Here is an 18,964-nt window from a genome sequence, read left to right as displayed (position 1 = left end):
ACGTCACAGCTCGCTTGTGCAAAAAATAAATGCATTATTGAGCACCCCCCCCCCCAAAAAAAAGGTGTATTTTTATAATGTTTTCATGGTGTACAGTCTGGAAAGTAACCACATGGCAAATTTGCAGTTTGTTGCATGTCGGGAAGTATGCTTAACATTTTGAACAGATAAACATATTCACAACTTTGCCTTTTATATATGGAGATGACCGTCTTATTATGTAGAAATCAGCAAAGTATATATCTGTGGATATATCATGTGTAACGGCCAAACCCGTGGGTGGGATGAGACCATTTTATGGACAAAATATATTTAGGCAAATCTATATTTACTTGCAACCATTCCGAACATTAACAAAAAAATGGAAATTACAGTAACTGGTTTTCCAATTCAAACTATCACCGCTAACGCTTCTTGTAACAACAAAAAGTTTTCCATTTTCATTTACTGCACCCTTTGCATTTACAAGGTTCCACATGAAATTTGGGAATGTTGGTAGTGGAGTGGGATACGTATGTACAACTTCTTTTGCACCGTACGTATCCAACCATGCTAATCGGAGGCACGGGGGTGAAAGACAGCAAACTTAATTTTTTAAGCATTTGTAAATATACATTTTCCAAGCAGGATTAAGTCTGGGTAGTCTTTGGATTGGTAATCACCATGCCCAATAGGTTCTCATGGAGCAGTGGGGGTTACATGGACAGTTAAAACTCACACTGACCAGCGTGGTGAAGTATGCCCAAATAACCCCAATGACCCGTAGAGCACGGGGAGGCTGTCATCCAGCACATGATTGCCAAAATGAATTTACACTAATTTTCTAAACCACATCTGTATAAAAGATGACTCCAAATGAATATGCAGTGCTTCGTGTTATCCTATGGTCTTAAATAGTTACTGCTCTATTTTAATGTGAAAGTATGTTTTCCCCCTTCCTAATGTGTCGCTGTCCGAATCGTTTTCGGGGCTGTGCCACTGCACGTTGGTCGGTGCGATGTCCGACGTTTCGCCCCACGTGCTTGGGAGCTTCTGGAACTTTATTTAGTTCAGGAGCGGTCTTCAGTTCCTAAAGGATATGCAAACATGTCGAGCGAAACTTCGGAAATTCCGAAATACGAAATATAATTCCGAAAATACAGCCAATTTCTTCTCTGTAGGTAAGGTACATAGCGTATACACCTGCAAACATTCTGTACTACGTGTACATTGATACATTGTGAATTGTGCATTGTAATGTTGTACCAATAAACCGTGGGTCTCCACTCGATCTTGCAACAGCAAATTACACGCAAACACTGGGACGATTTGACATTTTGTACAATTCATTTTTGGTGTACACAGAAAGATATACACATACACTTTGAAATCGCCACAATTAACGTACACATGCAAAGCTTGACTACAATACAGTATATTATTGTCATGTATGTACACTATATTCATATGCATTTGTCCAGGACACTGGTTAAAATACACTTTAAAAACGGAAATAATCTGTCTTATTTAAAAGTGTGCTGGGCAAGATTCAAACGTCAGATTATTACAGCATATAAAACACTTACCAGTGCTACGTTTGTAACAGTACCCTTTTGCTTACCAGCAGCAGAAATATAATACTCGGCATTGGTAGGAGACAGTCATCTCTGCTGTCCACCATCTTCAGGAAGATGGTCAGTTAGGGGGTTTGTCACATTAAGTCTCTACCACGATTTAAAATTGGGAAATATCTTGCCCTCCTTGACAATACAGTGTGCAACGCTTCTCACCGGACAAATGATTTCAGTTGTCACTGGTGAGTCCACTGATAACATTGGTTTCATGCGACTCAGCCGAATTTAAATCCTTAAGAGTGGCCTACATTGATTGACTCCAAAATTGTGCAAAAAAACTCCCCCAGTAAGTATTGCCAGTTGTAAACCTACAGCAGGAGCAATGCCCTGTCCTCTTGTATAACCAGACACTGAATTATGCCACGCTATGCCGCGAGGGCCTCTTCCAGGGTCAACTCAACCATGAATTATTTACCCAGAGATTAACCTCCTCATTGACCAATCCTGAACTTGGAGCCTGATGAAGCTCTAACAAAGCACAATCAACCCTTAAAGGAACACCTGACCAGGGAAACATGACAAGGTGTTCAATTATTCAACCGACGAGGCAACGACCACACAGTCCGCTTCATTTACCGCACCAAGGAGCAGGTGTTGTAAAGTAAAACGTGAAAGGTGAACAGAGGGACAAGCCACGTGTAGGGTTAGGTTTGGGATCACAGTCAGGGGTAGAGGGGCCAGTGCTACGAGTTGGTTGGCTAGTGGCCAGTCTGCTCTGCCCCAACAAATGTGGCCTTTTTCACTTTCTACCGTGTATGTTTTCAAGGTTGAGCCATATTTTCTCCTGTCATGTGTTTGCGGGCTGAAGCTTCTTCAGGAATCCGATGAAGCTGCCGGCACGTGGAGCGTAACATCAGGCCTCGTGCCAAAACAACACGCGGCACAACTTTAAAAGAGATCGGACAGAAACCCAAACTTTTTTTGTCCCTTTTCATTTTTAATGTTTGCAGCGCCCCTAGTGGTCCTTCTCCATAACCAAATCTACCGAAAGGCCATCACATTGACACTGCCATCATAGCAGACGACAGACTGTTTAAATTATGCGCAGATTATTCATGGGACACTTGCAACCTGCACTGGCCCACATTTATAGTGCGCACACGAGGATCATGAAAAAAACCCATGTAAATGGAACAGGGTAGTTTCTGATGCTCAATATTGAGTACATTCTCCAGACAATACACACCGCACAGAGGATTTCCCACTGACGTTTCACAGGACCCACTTAGAAAACTCACGCCAAGCCTTTTAGGAGGTTAGGGGACCATGGTACTTTGCGTGCGGGCGTTAAAACACAGCGAGCACATATTTCAACTGCGAGCTAGAGGGGTAAAGCGTGGCTACTCGCACCTCTTCCAAGACGTGTGGCCAGTGTGGAAGAGTAGGCCAAAATTCCCGCTAGATGGGCTCTCTAGAGCTCCCTCTACTGGAGGCCATTGTGCCAGTAGTGGCGTGAGCAAGACAATTTAGGGCTGGCGCTTTTACTTTGAGCTCGTGTGCACGCGCACACTTTTTCTCATTACAACTGACCAATACCCTAACATGCGCCCGCGTGTAAAGCACTAACAAATTTGGCTATATTGAATGTGGTTATTTTACTTGGTGGGTTCAAATAAAAGGTTGTTAAATACACGTCATGTAATTGTAATTGGTTATATTATAAGCCAAATCTGTAAATGACAAAAAAATCACGAAAGAAAAATTAATGCAGGCTATAAGCTAGCATATTTAACAACATACAAAGGTGTGCAGCATTGCATGACCAAAACGCCCTTTACAGGCTTATCCAGACGACCAGCTCAACTGTTTTAGTTGGTGGTCGAAATACCAAAATGGCCACACATTCAGTTATTTTGAGGTGGTGGTCTGTGGAAGCAGTGTTGGAAAATGAAACTAAAAACCTCAGGCATTGACATGCAGGGCCACCTAGGGCAGGAGAGTGGGCAATTTGCCCTGGGGTGCCACAGCGACAAGATGTCAACTCCATCGCCGGGTACGCAGGAGGTTGTGGGTTTGATTTTTCTCCAGGTCCTCCGGTTTATTTTATTCCTCCATATTTAGAAACATGCGGTTTTGAGCATTTGGTTGCTATAAATTCGCACTCAATAAGCCACTTCGTTGAGCTAGCATTTGTGGCTAGGTCGCTTCTGAGAAACAGCTCTACAGGATTAGTGGGCTTTACCTGGTAACAAAATTGTTTTTGTTTACTCACAAGAGGCCTGTTTCTTTGTCACTAATGAATAGGAGCGTCATTTCCCTGGCCTCCAATCCTGGCACCCAGAAAGCTCTGGGCAGCACCGTTTGCATTCACACTTTTTTTTTACAAGACAGTCCCATCTGTCGTGTGCTTACCATTGTCATTATTTAGACCTAATTCATGTATAGGTTAAGTATAGGTCCAACATCCCTACTTCTTCCATAGATTAAGGAGCAGCAGTTCTTTATTGCCCCGGTATTACAAGTCGGCACATGACGTATATTCATATGTAAACTTTGGCATAAGATTGTATGTATATCATGAACACGTACAGCTTAATAGGCTTAAATCTGTGTACAAGACTACATGCTAAGGAATAGACAAAAATGGATTGAGAATGGGATAACATTCAAATATCTATTGGGATTACTTAACATAAACCAATACAAGTCGGTGCATACAATGTGTATGCAAATTATTAAACTTTTGAATGCCTTGTGAAAACAATTTTATATTCAAATGTAACTTTCCACTTTTTTGGAATATTTGAATTTATTATTGTTCGTGGTAATACTCAACACTTCTGGACACTATCTTTCCTTTGTCTACGTAGCATCAACTGTGATTCTGAAAGATCTATACTGCAATGTGCAATGACACAGCAATCACGGTTAGTATTGGGAAGCAGGTCAGTGTTTTGCCACGTACCACAGAGAAGTAAGATTATAAATTGGCCGACTTGGGGCAATGAGAGATAAAGATTTCATATTGAGCGAGTACGTGTGAATGTATGCACTAAACATCTTCTGTTCAAGCTCATAGCATCAGTAATACTTAAAGTGGTCACACTTAATGAATAACCGGGTTCATTTCAAAACATCCACACCTATGAACATGTAGAGGCAAAGATTAGCAGACAGGCGGGCACAAGCGACACTGAACGATATTATTACCGTATTGTCCGGAATATAAGATACTTAACTGCCCCCATATTTTCAATCAAATGTTGTGGGATGCATAATTTTGATAATCGGGTCGGCGTGTGTGTGCGAGATCAGATTTGTATCACTCTACTGGATTCACACTGGGTGGAAGTTTGGGGTGAGTCTTACTTTTTAGAGCATCTTATAATCTGGAGAATATGGTAATACTGATTATTCCCAAAAAAACTAATTATCCTTGCCAAGATCAACAAATATAATGCACATACCCCTCATTTATTACAATGATAAATGCATACAAAATATAATTGACAGCCCTTCGTCAATCCACTGCTGGATGTCCGTCATGAGTGACCATTCATAAGACAAGGATCAACCACTGGTCATTACCCACGAACTAGTTTGCCATTAACACGGTTCTAAACGGTAAACATTTGAGCTGTGTGAAACCGCTAATTGGGAGGGAAATGTTTTTGTTCTGTCAATTGCAGTCAAATATTAATTCCTTAGAAAATCTGCAGCAACTCGAAAAATCTGAGCAACACTTGCGATGAATAGTAATAGTTTAAAAAAAACCCATGCCCCAGAGTTGAAGGAACAAGAACGAACTGCCGTGTCACTTACAGCTCTCCCACGCAGACATGGCAGAACTTTTGTGCAGGTGAAAATGAATTAATCACTAATGCCAGCTTTTTCAAAGTTTCTATTGACACAAGATTTGAAACTCGTCCGGTGCCGCACAAATGCAATATGGTGCTCTGGAAGCAAATATTTGTTGTTGTTGCAATGTGTTTATCCGTGAAACTCCACAATAGCCACTGGGGACTGCATGTTTGGCCGGGAGATGGCAGTATGGCAAGTGAGTTCATGAACCGGTCTCCGTGGACCTAGGGAGTGTTATCAATTCGTTTGTACTGTGGGTTTTATCTAAAGTACAGGCGAGTTATTTTGGGGGTAGATTTCCACTTGGCCCAAACCCGGGCAGGAGCCCAAAGTATTTCAATGGTTCCTAGGAAGAAAGGTTGGGACTTATCTACACTGCCAGTCCTGAGCTAACAACTGAATAGGGCAAACCAATGTTGACTTTCCACAAAGTGGTACACTTTTGCCTTCAGAAGGATCATGCTTCGAGTAGGACCCCCCCCCCCCCCCCCATGGCATTTGAGCTCACAACCTTCCTAATGTGAACAGAGTGGCGCTTGAGCGCAGCTCCACCCGTGTGTTAGTACAAGGCGATCCGTTTATAGAAACCCCACTAATGTATGAAGACCCGTCGTCTCGTGCAGTCCGTGATCGGTGACAAGAGACATCTGCGTGTTGGATTGGCCGAGGAAAAAGAATTGCGTAGCGCCCCGCGTTTGACATTAAACACCTACTGGATTTTGTTCCCGTGAAGCGACATCAAAGACAGTGTGCGTGCGCGCGTGGGAAAACCGCGATGACATATCAACTACCTCATTCTAAATTGAAAACGAATTTCTTTTCAAGTTATTTTCTGTTTAGTTTGTTGTCTTTTCCCCGCACCTCCGATTAGCATGATTTTCTATGTACGGCACAAAAGTAGTTTAACATACATACGTACGTCAGCTCACGCGTAATTTAATGTTTGAACCATTCAGACTGGCCACCTTTGACAGAGCGTTCGGGAGAGTTTTAAACAATTTCATTATTGCATTTAGATTGGTCTAAAAGCTTTGGTTACCTCACTCTGACTTGAGTGGGGCATCAATGCAGTTCAGAGTTGCATGACATACACATTAAAATTTTCTCAATTAGTCTGCCACTCAAGCACACTTGTGTGTTCACGATTGTGAAAAATGATATGCACTTGGCAAGATCAGCAAATATAAATATATATAAAAACAAAGCATGTTTCTCTAATTTTCAGATTGGTCCGAAATATCCGAAAATCAGGCCTAGATACACTTGTTGGATATTGGTTCGAATTGTATTTTTCTCTACGATCCGAAAGTATGTCATCACAGGAAAGGATGTCACGGTTCTTATGCCACATCTGTGCTTTTTTCCCCACCACGTGGTATCGTAGCATCGGGTGACATCAATTTTGTTCGCAAAAAAAATGGCGCGGTTCATTACCTCATTTAAATCAATCCGAGAATATGTGGCCCACAAACAATTTGACATCTCATCAGTCGGGTTTCAATTAATAGGATGAAAACTTTTTGTTTTCAAGTTTAGCAGACACACACACACTCACAGTGGTTGCCATTTTTAGAAGCACACAAAATACTTTCAGTGGTATTGGTGTCCGCAAGGCTGAAGATCTGAAAGCCACGCGCTTGAAAAATGGATAATCAGGAATCGGCTATGACTCGAAAAACACACTTGGGACTTAATTCACGTTTTGGTGGAAAGGCAGTTTCTGCTGATGATTCGTGGGCAAAGAATGGCTAATATTCTGCAATTTTAGAAAGAAAAAAAAATCTGAAATCTGGTGCCATATGTTTCTTCGTTCACCTACGAACCAAACCAGTGGTTTTTACTTTGACGTGAAATTCAATCATGTTGATTGTAACAATATTCCCAGTACAAAAATACAATGTAAAAAAAATGCATTGTTTTACGATGGTTTACAGTACAAAGGTGAACTCGTGGCTATAAACGGAAATAATATTTGTGAATGCGTGCAAGGAATGTTTCCGTATACTTAAAATAAATACAAAAAACTAAAAGTTTAAGCAAATTACAGTAGTGAACGGTGCACACGAAACATTCCCAAAGATTACATAATCAGACCGAGGCAGTCTGTAAGCTGCATTAGAATCATACAATCCATTAAGTGGCAGAATTAAATGCTATCATATAATTATTTCAGAAGACAATCGAAAAAATAATAGTAAAATTTATATATGTTTAAAAGGCCCGTGGCTAAATGTAGATAAATGCCAGTGTTACGTTGAATGTGGCTTGCCCATGTGATAGACCACTCGCCCTGATAGTCTACAGAGCTATTTTTGGATATATCACAGTGACTTTGTGAGTTTCTCCCCATTCCTAAAACTTTGCAAGCCTCTTCCCGCAGGGAGGGCGCTTTGCATGCATGCCTTAGCATTCTCAAGTCGTGCTGTGCACCGCTCGGATGCCCGAGAACATTATTATCCCTCCGCCACAACCGCCGATCGGACCCTGTGGCCCAATTCGGTGAGAACTGGCTTCGACATTCGCATTGACGCTTCTTGGCACGTGCTCGCACGAACCGCAATCGTTCGGGATAGTTTTCCCGCTTGAAAGCAACGCGAGAGTGATTACACACGCAACGACGACGACGACGGGCCCCCCCCCCCCCCCCGTTTGGTCTGCCGTTGTTTCATGCCGGCAAAACTGCACCAGACGCGAGGAGTGACCGTGCGGGTTTCGAGAATTTAGTAAAAAAAAATCGGAGCGTCGCCGTTTTGCACGAACGCAAAACAACAAAAATAATAATCCGAGCGCCCAGCGTGCGCGGTGCCCTCATCGCACGGCTGCTAACGGGCGTCACCCGGCACATTGTCGGGGTCCCCCCACCTCCGAGCAAGGCGACGGAGTGCTCCAGCTGCAGCACGACGCGTAGTTGCGGCTCTGACTCTGTTAAAGTTCGCGTGTGAAGATTGCGCAACAGGAGCGGACCGGGGCTCGCCGACGAAAGCAAAAATCGGCCAGCCGGCCGAGGGATTTCATTTGCCGCGAGCTTCATCAAGGGGCGGACAACGTGAAACTAGGAGGCGCGCGCCGAATCATCGCGGCGGCTATGCAGCGGCTATGCAGCGGCTACAGGGATGATGATAATAATAACAATGGGCGTCACGGTACTTCACATGGAGGGAGAGCGGGTGGCCGTGGCGGTCACGTAAAGAGGTAGCAGCGCATGATGCATGGAGGTGATGCTTGCAGGTTACAAGAGAAAGCGAGCCCGTACCACTTCGTTTGTTGAGGGGCTCGCACAGTCTGGTGGGGTGGGGCACTTCATTTGTCGGAGGGCAGGCAAGGAAAGCTCGTGCACACCAGCACAGGGGGTTACTCATTACGTCCAGCATCGGTTACAACTTGTAACTCTTTTCCACTGGCACAACAGAGCCGTGCCGGGGCCATGCCGAGCCAGCCCGGCGGCGGCTCAGGAGGCGACGGGTTATTTTTCCACTGCAGAAGCCGAGCCGAGCCGAGCCACCGATGTCACAACCACAATGGACGAGTCGAGGTGTACGCAGATGGACATGGCGATGCCGTGTTCTCGGCGTAGCGACCGACATGACACAACGAAAGTGTAATTAGCCCCACCCCTGGTCCTGCTTGGGCCCAAGGCCGATTCGGATGTCTCTCTAGAGACCATCGTACCGCAGTTTGGTTCTGGCTCGGCGCAGCAAATAGCCAGTGGAAAACCACCTGTTACTGTGAGGGCCGCGTGCTGGCTTAGCTCAGGTGTGCCAGTGGAAAAGGGGGTATCAGAGGCTGTGTTAGCTCAGGAGGCCAGAGTTGTCCGGGTCCGTATCCTGGCGTCACCGCCGCGGTGGCCGGCTACTTGACAACGGCAACTCTGCTCGGTGCCGGCACCCTCCAGGGTCCCGGGGGTCCCGTGCTGGCGCGGGGCAGTGAGTCCGCCCGCCGTCGCCGCCGGGACACGAGCTCTCCGGGGGGTGCGCTCGGGGTCGAGGGCTGGGCTCGGACGGAGCCGGCTCGGCCGCCGCGCGACTCCGTCGTCATTCCCAGGCCCAGGCGATCGCGCCGGTCGAACGGGGAGGGGAGGAGGCACAAGCCCCTGTCCCACGTTCTCGGCGCTCCCTCGGAGGCATCTGCGGCAGAATCAGCAAAGATGTGGCCGAATAAACTAAACAGAAACTCAAATATTTTTTTATTTTACCAGGTAAGGCCCACTGAGCTATATGGCTCTTTTTCAGAAGTGACCTGGCCACAAATGATAGCTCAAAAAAGTGGCTTACACATGTGGATATTTAGTGCAGCCAAATACTCTAAACGAGTGTTGATTCTAAATGTGGAGGGGAACCAAATCCACACAACCACAAGAAGGGAGACAAGCAAACTCCAAATATACAGGCTTAGGATCAGGATCGAACCCACGACCTCTTGCATACCAGACGAGCTAGTTAACAATTCGCAATACTCATTCTGCCATGACAGATTATTTTAGAGACGTGATGGTCAGCACGATGGCCGAGGGCTCATAGGGAGTGTTTCCCCCCCCCCAATCCCTGTCAGGGGTGGCCACCATCTTTAAAGGGGCTCAAGTAATCGACAACAGAGTAGCCCATGTTCTTAGCTCTTTCGGTAAAGTCACGTTGAAGGGAAACAACAAAATAATAAAGTAAAGTGATGGTTTTGAAAGGCTCCTCAAGAGGGTCTTTCTTCATGGTTTGAGTGAAGAAAGACCCTCTTGAGGAGCCTTTCAAAACCATCACTTTACCCTACATTGCGGGGATCACAAAAAAGATCTCCAAAATCTTGAACAAACACAAGATCCAGGTCCGTTTCAACACATTACATAAAATCAGTGATCTGGTTCCGTCTGTAAAAGATGTGATTCCGGACATACAGTACCCTGGTGTCTACAAACTAAGTTGCCTCTGTGGTAGTAGTTACATTGGAGAAACCAAACGCCATGTCTCGGATCGCATTCGTGAACACAAAGCAGACCTTAAACACGGTAGGACCAACACCTCAGCCGTGGCAGATCACTGTTATAATTCAGTAGGCTCACATGACATTGACTTCTCCAAGACAGAGGTTCTTTGCAAGCCATCTGGCTACCATGAAAGATTCGTTCATGAGGCTATCCACATATACAAGCACAGAGACAATTTCAACCGAGAAGATGGATTCTGGCTTGGCAATCATTGGAAAGATTTGATAAACCATTTCAGGTCTTAATTGATTGTTCACGCTTACGGTGGCTTTCAGACAGCATGCATTAATTTTTCGTCTCCCCCCTCCTCTTTTCAGAACATAGATGGACTCGTCCTTCTAAATAAACTGCCAAATCGCTGCGCGTGGCACTGACGTTTTTTATAAATAAATACACCGTTTAAAAATAAATAAGTTTATGCAAACCAACACACCTGATGACGACCGTTTGTGTTATGGTCGAAACGTCGTGATAATTTTTATTGTTTTATATATTTTATTATTTTGTTGTTTCCCTTCAACGTGACTTTACCGAAAGAGCTAAGAATATGAATTACAGAGTAGCCGATTACATTTTTTGTTTGTCCATCGCTCGACCTATTGGATAATTGGTGCCAGCTATAGACAACACAGCGTATGATGACAGCAACACTCGGCAGATAACGATGGCTCGTCGATTGAAGCAGACTCTGTAAAGCTTGCAAAATCAAATCCATTAAATACTTGAAAAATGCGAGATATATAAAACTCGTGGCCGATAGTGAGCGATGCTTGTTTTCTATCGGCTTTAGTGTCAGGCACCAACAATCAATGAAAATTGGTTTATCGAGAATGCAGGACTTGTGTGTTTTTTGCATGAGACTTAAAGCAACGAAGAATTTAAGGTTGAGTAAAAGCAATCGACCTCCGGGCTGTAAATTCTTCAGGGCATCGAACTTTCACGTATTGTGTTTTTTTTCAGATTTTTATAATGCTCAGGTTTAAAACAGCCGTGCTACCATTTCAGCTTGCGAGCCCTTCCTGTGACAGCGTTAGAATTGACATCGGTCACTCACGCACTCGGCGCGAACAACGACCGCCTTGCGCTGTAAGCGATATCGATCACCGACGGCAGCAACTACTCGCTGGAATAATGCATTTAGAACACGGCAGCGTGCGTGGCTTCTGTGCCGGCCGCGCTTGTTTACAAGTTTGTAGCAAGCAATACATCAGCGGAGTGCCATTGAATTTAACTTTCAACTCCCGCCTCCCTTGCGAGCTTGGGTTTTCACTCCGGGAGCGAGGGAGAAAGCCAAGTGGAAGCGGTTAAAAACTTTCGCCTCCTATGTCGCTGCGCTGAACGCGGCACCGTCGAATTTTCCATAACACGCCAAGCCATAGGCTAACCCCCCCCCCCCACCACCCCCCCCAACTGCTGGCAGTGCCAGCTAATTGCAACTAAACAATGTAATTTCTCGGAGTGGTCCTTAACGTCACGTTCGGTCGGAAAACGATTTTGATTTTTGGCCAGAACCAGCGTGACGGCAGAGGCGGTCGCATCGCAAAGGGACGTCCCCTAAGCACAACGGGTCGGAGAATGCGGCAGGCCCGGAAGCCACCGTGAACAAACAAGTTGTGCTGCCGCAGCTGTGTAATTGTGCGCGTGTGCGTGCGCTCGCGTCATCCTATTTGTGGATTTTCGCAAGCATCCTTCAAGGGATGTCTCTCCCGTTGAAAATTGGTGTCAAAAGGCCGCCTCCACGCACGAGCGAAGGAGGTGGCTGTAAATCCTCCTGAATGTCCCCAAAAAGGCGGCACCACGCTGTCTCGAACTAATCGTGCGGGTGGCAAACCAATCATTGCACGCGCAGTGCATCACACGCCTGCCAAAATCCATGGTCAAGATTCAATGCAAACGTTATTCCTTTTTCCATCTGGTTCCGACCGTGTTTTTGGCAAAGTAGCTCTCTTTTGTTCAGTCTCGTTTGTTCCGTCTCATTTGTTCCATAAGCCTAAAAGGTAATGTATGCCCAATAATCATCTTCAGCCATGATAAATCCACTGCTGGATGAAGGCCTTCACATGCCATCGCGATCCAGCATGATCCCGTGATACCACAGTCCATTTCCACCCATGCTCGTGATTTCTGTCTCTACGACACGTCTGTATATATTCTGAACTTCTTTCGCACCGTACGTAGCCAACTGTGCTAATAGGAGGTACTATCGGATGTGTTCTCTGCTTTCGCTGCCATTCCCTTACCAGCCTCATCCAACGGTCATCATCTGCTCCAGCAGTGTACTGCGCAAGGCCAGTTGCCACTAATTTTCTTTAACAGCCATCATCATGAGTATGATGCCTAAATCGTGTCCCCCTTCCCCCGGAAACCACGCGTTCCACTGTCTGTATCGGATTTGCAAACTTTCATTATTAAGCAAGTGGGTATGTTGCGTATCATGATAGAAAACAAAATCAGCTCTCCAGAGTGCTCCATCCTGCTCTTGTTCGCCTCCGTTTGATCATTTTGATCTCAAGTCGCCTTCGAAAGTTTCCCTAGGAATATATATTTTTTTAATTCCAACTGTGTTCATCGGAAAAAAAAAATAAACATCGCAGCTCACTTGCTGTTACACGACTTTTGCTTTGCTCGCATTTGTCTTGTGCAGCCACCACTATAAACCCCTTCAATCGTTCCCTGTAGTTCATTCAAAGGGTGAACAGATACAGCTGCAGCCCTGCAACTGCTCACCCACATCGCTGCTGGCCGAAAGGGCTCCCACTCGAGGGAGCACCAGAGGGGGCGCGCGCCCCCCTCCGTCACAGGGTTATTTTGGCCTACTCTTCCACGCAGGCCAGACATCTCGGTAGAGGTGGGAGTACCTCACACTTTCCTCTACCACGGGCGCCGATCGACTCTGGTGAGCCCATTCATACCGCTGTTTGTGGCGGTGGTAGCGGAGGAGGGTGCGATTTAGAAAACTTTCACCGGTGATGTTTCAACTGCGGCACCGGGAGGTGGCATCCAACCGGCAACCTCTGGATTTCAGGTGCAGTTGTGCGGACCGTTGCACTGCTGTGGCAGCATCCGACCTTTTGACGCCATCGCTCGGGTCAAATTGAAAAGTGAAGCCAGATTGCACGTTGGGAAAAGTCAGCATTGGTTCCGAGTAACACGCAAAACAGAAGCAGGGAGGTTAGAACAAAACACAATAGAAAGGCTTGATGTTTTACCTTTCACTAGCGATGTCACATTCCTAAAAGGTTTCCTGAAAACAAGAAGAGAATTGTTAGTTTTAGGTGAAGAAATTGAAACCATGCGAGTGTCATTAATCCGCGGGGCCACCGTGACTTCAACGATGAACCAAAAACGTATTTATTCATGCATTAAAGACGCAGCCCCAGAAAACTATTGCTGCAGTTACGTTCGTTGATTTGGTAATACCACAAATAAATATTGCCTCCTACTGGTAGACTATACTCGTCTGTGAAATGTAGGGCCTTTGCCATAGTCTTGCGTGATGTCAATGGTGCAAACACCAAATATTACGATTGTGGCCTAAGGTTTTGTGTGTCCTGGAAATTTCCATCGAACAGTTTTTGGGGTTGTCCCCCTTTCTCATAAAACAGAAATAATAATTGTTGTTTTACAAAGTTATTTTTTTTACCTCTACATTTATTTTGGAGATAAAATGAAAAACCTGACACTGAACAATACTTCCCTCTGATCAGGTCCTGATTTTCAAGCCCAATCATCCACGACCACCCTACGTTTGCTCTGCATTAATATTCTTGACGTGCGAGTACTCCGCGTCTAAAACATCAGGGATAATTACAGTTCGTACTGCATCTCAAACTAAAGTAAATATTTCGTTAATGTCTGTTCTTGGCTGAAACATTAAAACATTCATTTTTAAATCCAATGCTTAACTTCAGCCAGAAACAGTTTTGGTTGGCATGCCACATCCATCTTGCCATTAACATAGGATTATTATATGGATAGGTATACCTTATACTCTGGTGGTAGTGCCTTACGGCAATAATCCATACCCCATGCTAGCCTTCCAGTGCGTTCCAGAATAAATAGCATGATAAATTTAGCTCGGATTAAAGCGGACGGTTCAGCAGACGCGTTTAACTTGAGGCCACCACAGTTAAAATGAACAGCAAACAGACGTGTGCGGTGAGTTAGCGTTTAGCATCATGGAGAGGCATCTGCGTGATAAAGCAGTCACGAATAGAGTGGTGAAAACGTGAGATTTGAGCAAAAGTGCTGCGAAATAAAGTCACTGACCAAGGAGCACGCTTATAATTCGGCGAATATGGCAACATTTATTATTCCAGCAAATGATCCCCACTGAAGATCAGAAAATACGCACTTCTTTAAATTATAAATTCAAATAAAAATAAATAGCTCACACCCCTTCGTGAATCCACTGCTGGATGCAGGCTGCCCCATGCCATATCGGTCATAGATGTTGATTGAACATACTGCACCACACCGTGTCAGTGGGAGTTGGTAACTGTGATGTTGGTTTTATATAGTATTCGCCATTGATGTTATCCGTGACCAGGAAATCGAACTCGGGTTCACTGGGTTCATATTGCAGAACATTAACCACTTATGCCATCACACGCAAGCGGAGTGATTACTCCTGCTTACAACTGGAAACCCGGCGATTTTACATTGGGCAGCTCCAATTAGCCTTCAGGAAATAGCCAAGCAAGCAATGTCAGTGCCGACAGTTTTAAAATCGACAGGTTATTGGGATGAGGGTAAACAAATCATCGTCAGCAGTAGAGTAGAACAGGACAGTGTAAGGAGAGAACAGGAGGAGGAGTTACTGCAGGGAGGGGACATGAAACATTCAAGACTTACCAGGCGTCTGTTTCGCCACACATAAATAAAAACTATACTTTGGTCCAATAGCCTATAGCGGCCTTCTCGGGCAATGTTTTTCAAAAGCATTCGACCTGTACGGAGTCAACCGTGCTAACCCCCGATTAGCACGGTTGGCTATGTACGGTGTGAAAAAAAGTTCAACATTCATGTATAAATAGGCTGAAGGACAAAAAGGCTAGGTTATTTATATATAGCACAACAGAACTTTGCTTTTTTATTACATTTATTATTGCAATACAACGTGTTTACATAAACGGCCGCTTTGTCAATCCACTGCTGGACGAGGGCCTTGCCACACTGTGCGGGTCGTGCGGGTCATTAGACCATACTTCACCACGCTGGTTGAGTTGGTGGGAGTTGTTGAAGACTGGGCAGCATAGAGGCGGAGGCATAGAAGTAACGCGCAACGATGTGTTTTGCTGCACTGCCCACAATGTAGCCCCCCCATAACAATCCACCATCGTAACGCATCTTTGTATGAAAATGTCTTATTTGTCCTGAAAATTTCTATGTTGAATGGAGCGGAGGCACAGACTAATATCATAACACAATGGTACGCGTGTTCATATCATTCCGTCCATAAAGTAACGGAACGTCTCAGAGCGGAGGTTTGTTTTTTTAGTCTAGGGGACCCACTAATGGCAGGCAGCCTTGTCCCTGTGCGGCACAAGACGATTTACACACCAGCCTGCAAAAGTGCTTGCCAGCAGGGAGTGGCGATTGCTGTGCGTTGATTGCGATAGTCATTTTTTTTACATGGCATCGGCGGCAAGGGTGGGAAAACAATTTGGCAAAGGCAAGCGCCCCACGCGACCCTCACCGCAGTCTGGCACTTGGCCCGTGCCACGCTTCAGCAGGAGCCGTGCCCTTCGGCCCCCGCTCTTGATGAGCTCGATGGCGCGAGCGTGCATCATGTCGCGCGTGCTCTCCCCGTTGATCTCCATGATCTGGTCTCCCACCTATGGTCGCGCACGCACACACGCACGCGCACACGCGCGCGCAAGACAACGATCCCAATCTATAGCCTTAAACGCAATTTTACCAACGCTATATTCAGTTCAAGTTTCCGGCACTTGCGCCCGTCGTGGTCCGAGCATGGAGCCGGCACCACTTTTGCCCGCTGGCTGCAAAAACGCGGGCTTTACCCTCATGCGGCTCTGCCTGATGGCAGGGCCCTCTTCGGCCACGCGCAGGATGAACAGGTCCATGCTGTACTCCTTCCCGCCGCGGATGCTGAAGCCAAATCCTGTGTTGCCTCTCTCCAGCTCTGCCACGAAGTACTCGCCGTCCTGCGAGCAAAGATTGAGGCGCCGCAGTGGCGGGATGTTTACTACCTCGCCTGGTATACAGCAGGTCGTGGGTTCGATCCCGACCCCGACATCTGCGACTGCATATTTGGAGTGTGCATGTTTTCTGCGATGTCGCGTGGATTATTCTCTGGGTCTTCCGATTTTTCCCTCCACATTTAGAATCCACACGCTTTTTAGAGTATGTGGCTGCAATACATTTCCACGTGATGAGCCACTTTGTTGTGCTATGATTTGCGGCCAGGTCGCGTCTGAAAAAGAGCTATATATCTCAGTGGGCCTTATCTGGTGAAATACAAATAGGTTATTTTAGTTTCCCCCCCCCCCCCCCCCGTGTAGCCTCTGTGGAATGTTCGGGGCAAGTGCTGTTAGCAAGCACTGATGATGAGTTGGGCAGTGTCGCCAGGGTGACATCTGGCTTAAAACAAACAAAAAACACATGACAGTAATGTATCAATGCGTCCATAATCAAATTAAATAATGTTGAAGGATCAAGGGATGCGACCGAAGGAATGAATGTCAGTACCGAGGTAGATGTGATTGATGGAAGTCTAGTGTCCTGTCTTGGCCGGGTTTCCGATCTGTAATTTCCACACGGAGATGCATTTGTCAAAATGCATAAGCGCGCACACACACACATACAGCTACATATATACACACACACACGAAACAATATATATGTATTCTTGGTTCTTTCGGTAAAGTCACGTAGAAGGGAAACAATAAAATAACCAAGAATATGAATCCCTGCAGTCACGAAAGCTTCAAATCTAAATATATATGTACACACACACTAGCTATGACCAAACGACCGAGACAGCACCCAACCTCAGAAGTGAAGCAGGGTTAGGCCTAGACAGTTCTCGCGTAGCCACCATGCGCAAGAGGTGTTAACGGCTGTCACAGGACTACAATGTGGGCAGCATCAGAAGGTGGTAGATGAACCTCCATTGTTAGACTGTAATTCTATGCCCCACATCAATGTTATTCACCTGCACCAACACACACGGACCAGTGTGGTGAAGTATGGTCAATTAATTCCCACTACCCGCACAGTGTGAGGAGACCCTCATCCAGCAGTGGATTGTACATGTACGCCAAAGTTGTCGTAATTACACGTCGCACTAAATTCAACATGGATTTCCATTGCTATGTAGCTTCCTCAACTCTTCCAAGTTTCTAAATCACCCGCAGATCTCTCCCCACTGATCGATGAGACTGATGAAGAGGCTTTCCATCACATGACGAAGCTGTAGGTAATACTCTATCCTGTCTGATGGGTATTACGCTCAACGTCAGTGTTCAGTGCATGTGTGGGCTCAGAAGAATGCATTTGCAGCCCTCAAAAATGTATAGATCATGACAATTAGCAACACTACTCGCCACGGTGGCGAGATGTTAGCTCCCTTGCCTGGTATACAGGAGGTCGTGGGTTCGATCGCACCCCTGATGCCTGCTGTATATTTGGAGTTTGCAGTGTCCGTCATCCCCGTGGATTTTTTTTCGGGTCCTACAAATTATTCACTCCACCATTAGAAAAACATGCGTTTAGAATATTTGGCTGCTATAAATGTCCACGTAATAAGCCACTTCTTTGAGCTATCAGTTGTGCCCAGGTCACTTCTGAACGAGAGATATATAGCTCAGTGGGCCTTACCTGGTAAAATTAAAAAAAATGTTTAGTTTAAGTACTTACCATTTTATAATCAATTTTTAAAAATCATCATGAGCTGTCTAGGTGGATTATGGGTAATGAGACAATTAACCATGAGGTGATAGACAGCATTTCATCACTATTCATTATGATGACACTTAATGACGTCAGCCATTAAGGCTTTCACAACCAGTTGGCCCAGTTTTGACTTTGTGTCTCATCAGCAGGGTATGGCCTGCGACACATTTATCAAAAGCAGCCCATGATTGCGTAGAATATTGTTTCAGTGCACTGAATTGACCCCATGGATCGTCATCAAAAGCCCTTGCCGACAACACCTTGGTTACCCCCCAGCAGCATTTGTTTACATGGCCAACATTGTAGAAGAAATGTTGATTGGGTTGACAAACAATTCGTCCACGTCCAACTTAAATAAAAAAACCCAGTCGGTGATAATATCACTCAAGGCTGCCACGTCCAGTTTCTGCTGCCAGATTTTAGGAACGATATCCTTGGCCAAAGTAAAACCATTCATCTGCTTTGTACAATAATCTCACCTCATCTGTCACCGAATGACTATTACTATCTGGATTAACGAGGCACCACACAACACATGTAAAATGTGGCAAAGATCCGCGCCCCTATGTGACCCCTCACCGCAGCCTGGCAATTGTCGCCCGAGCCGCGTTTTCGTGATAACGCGGTTGTTCTACCTGGGAACACTTTTCACACGCGGAAC

The 18,964-nt window shown here is 45.5% G+C and overlaps 1 protein-coding gene across 4 annotated transcripts in view; it reads right to left on the bottom strand.

Annotated features, from left to right (window-relative positions):
* Nucleotides 1-1,307: 1,307 nt before the first annotated feature.
* The window catches only part of LOC116952684 (membrane-associated guanylate kinase, WW and PDZ domain-containing protein 2-like), a 137,345-nt gene continuing 119,688 nt past the window's right edge, over nt 1,308-18,964 (bottom strand). For 3 of the 4 annotated variants that reach the window (XM_032972266.2, XM_032972265.2, XM_032972267.2), the window contains exons 22-25: nt 17,098-17,152; nt 16,410-16,553; nt 16,085-16,223; nt 1,308-9,538 (exon numbers count right to left, since the gene is read on the bottom strand). In XM_032972266.2, coding sequence (XP_032828157.2) covers nt 9,264-9,538; nt 16,085-16,223; nt 16,410-16,553; nt 17,098-17,152 — 613 coding nt within the window. In that variant the 3' untranslated portion in view covers nt 1,308-9,263. Of the gene's footprint in view, nt 9,539-13,595; nt 13,631-16,084; nt 16,224-16,409; nt 16,554-17,097; nt 17,153-18,964 lie in introns of all 4 variants that reach the window. The other variant, XM_032972268.2, reaches the window with a different exon arrangement.

Source organism: Petromyzon marinus, chromosome 48 (assembly GCF_048934315.1).
Source record: "Petromyzon marinus isolate PM22_M1 ecotype Great Lakes invasive population chromosome 48, UKy_Petmar_22M1.pri1.0, whole genome shotgun sequence".
Taxonomy (NCBI): Eukaryota; Metazoa; Chordata; class Hyperoartia; order Petromyzontiformes; family Petromyzontidae; genus Petromyzon; species Petromyzon marinus.
This window is presented reverse-complemented; position numbering and strand designations above follow the sequence as displayed.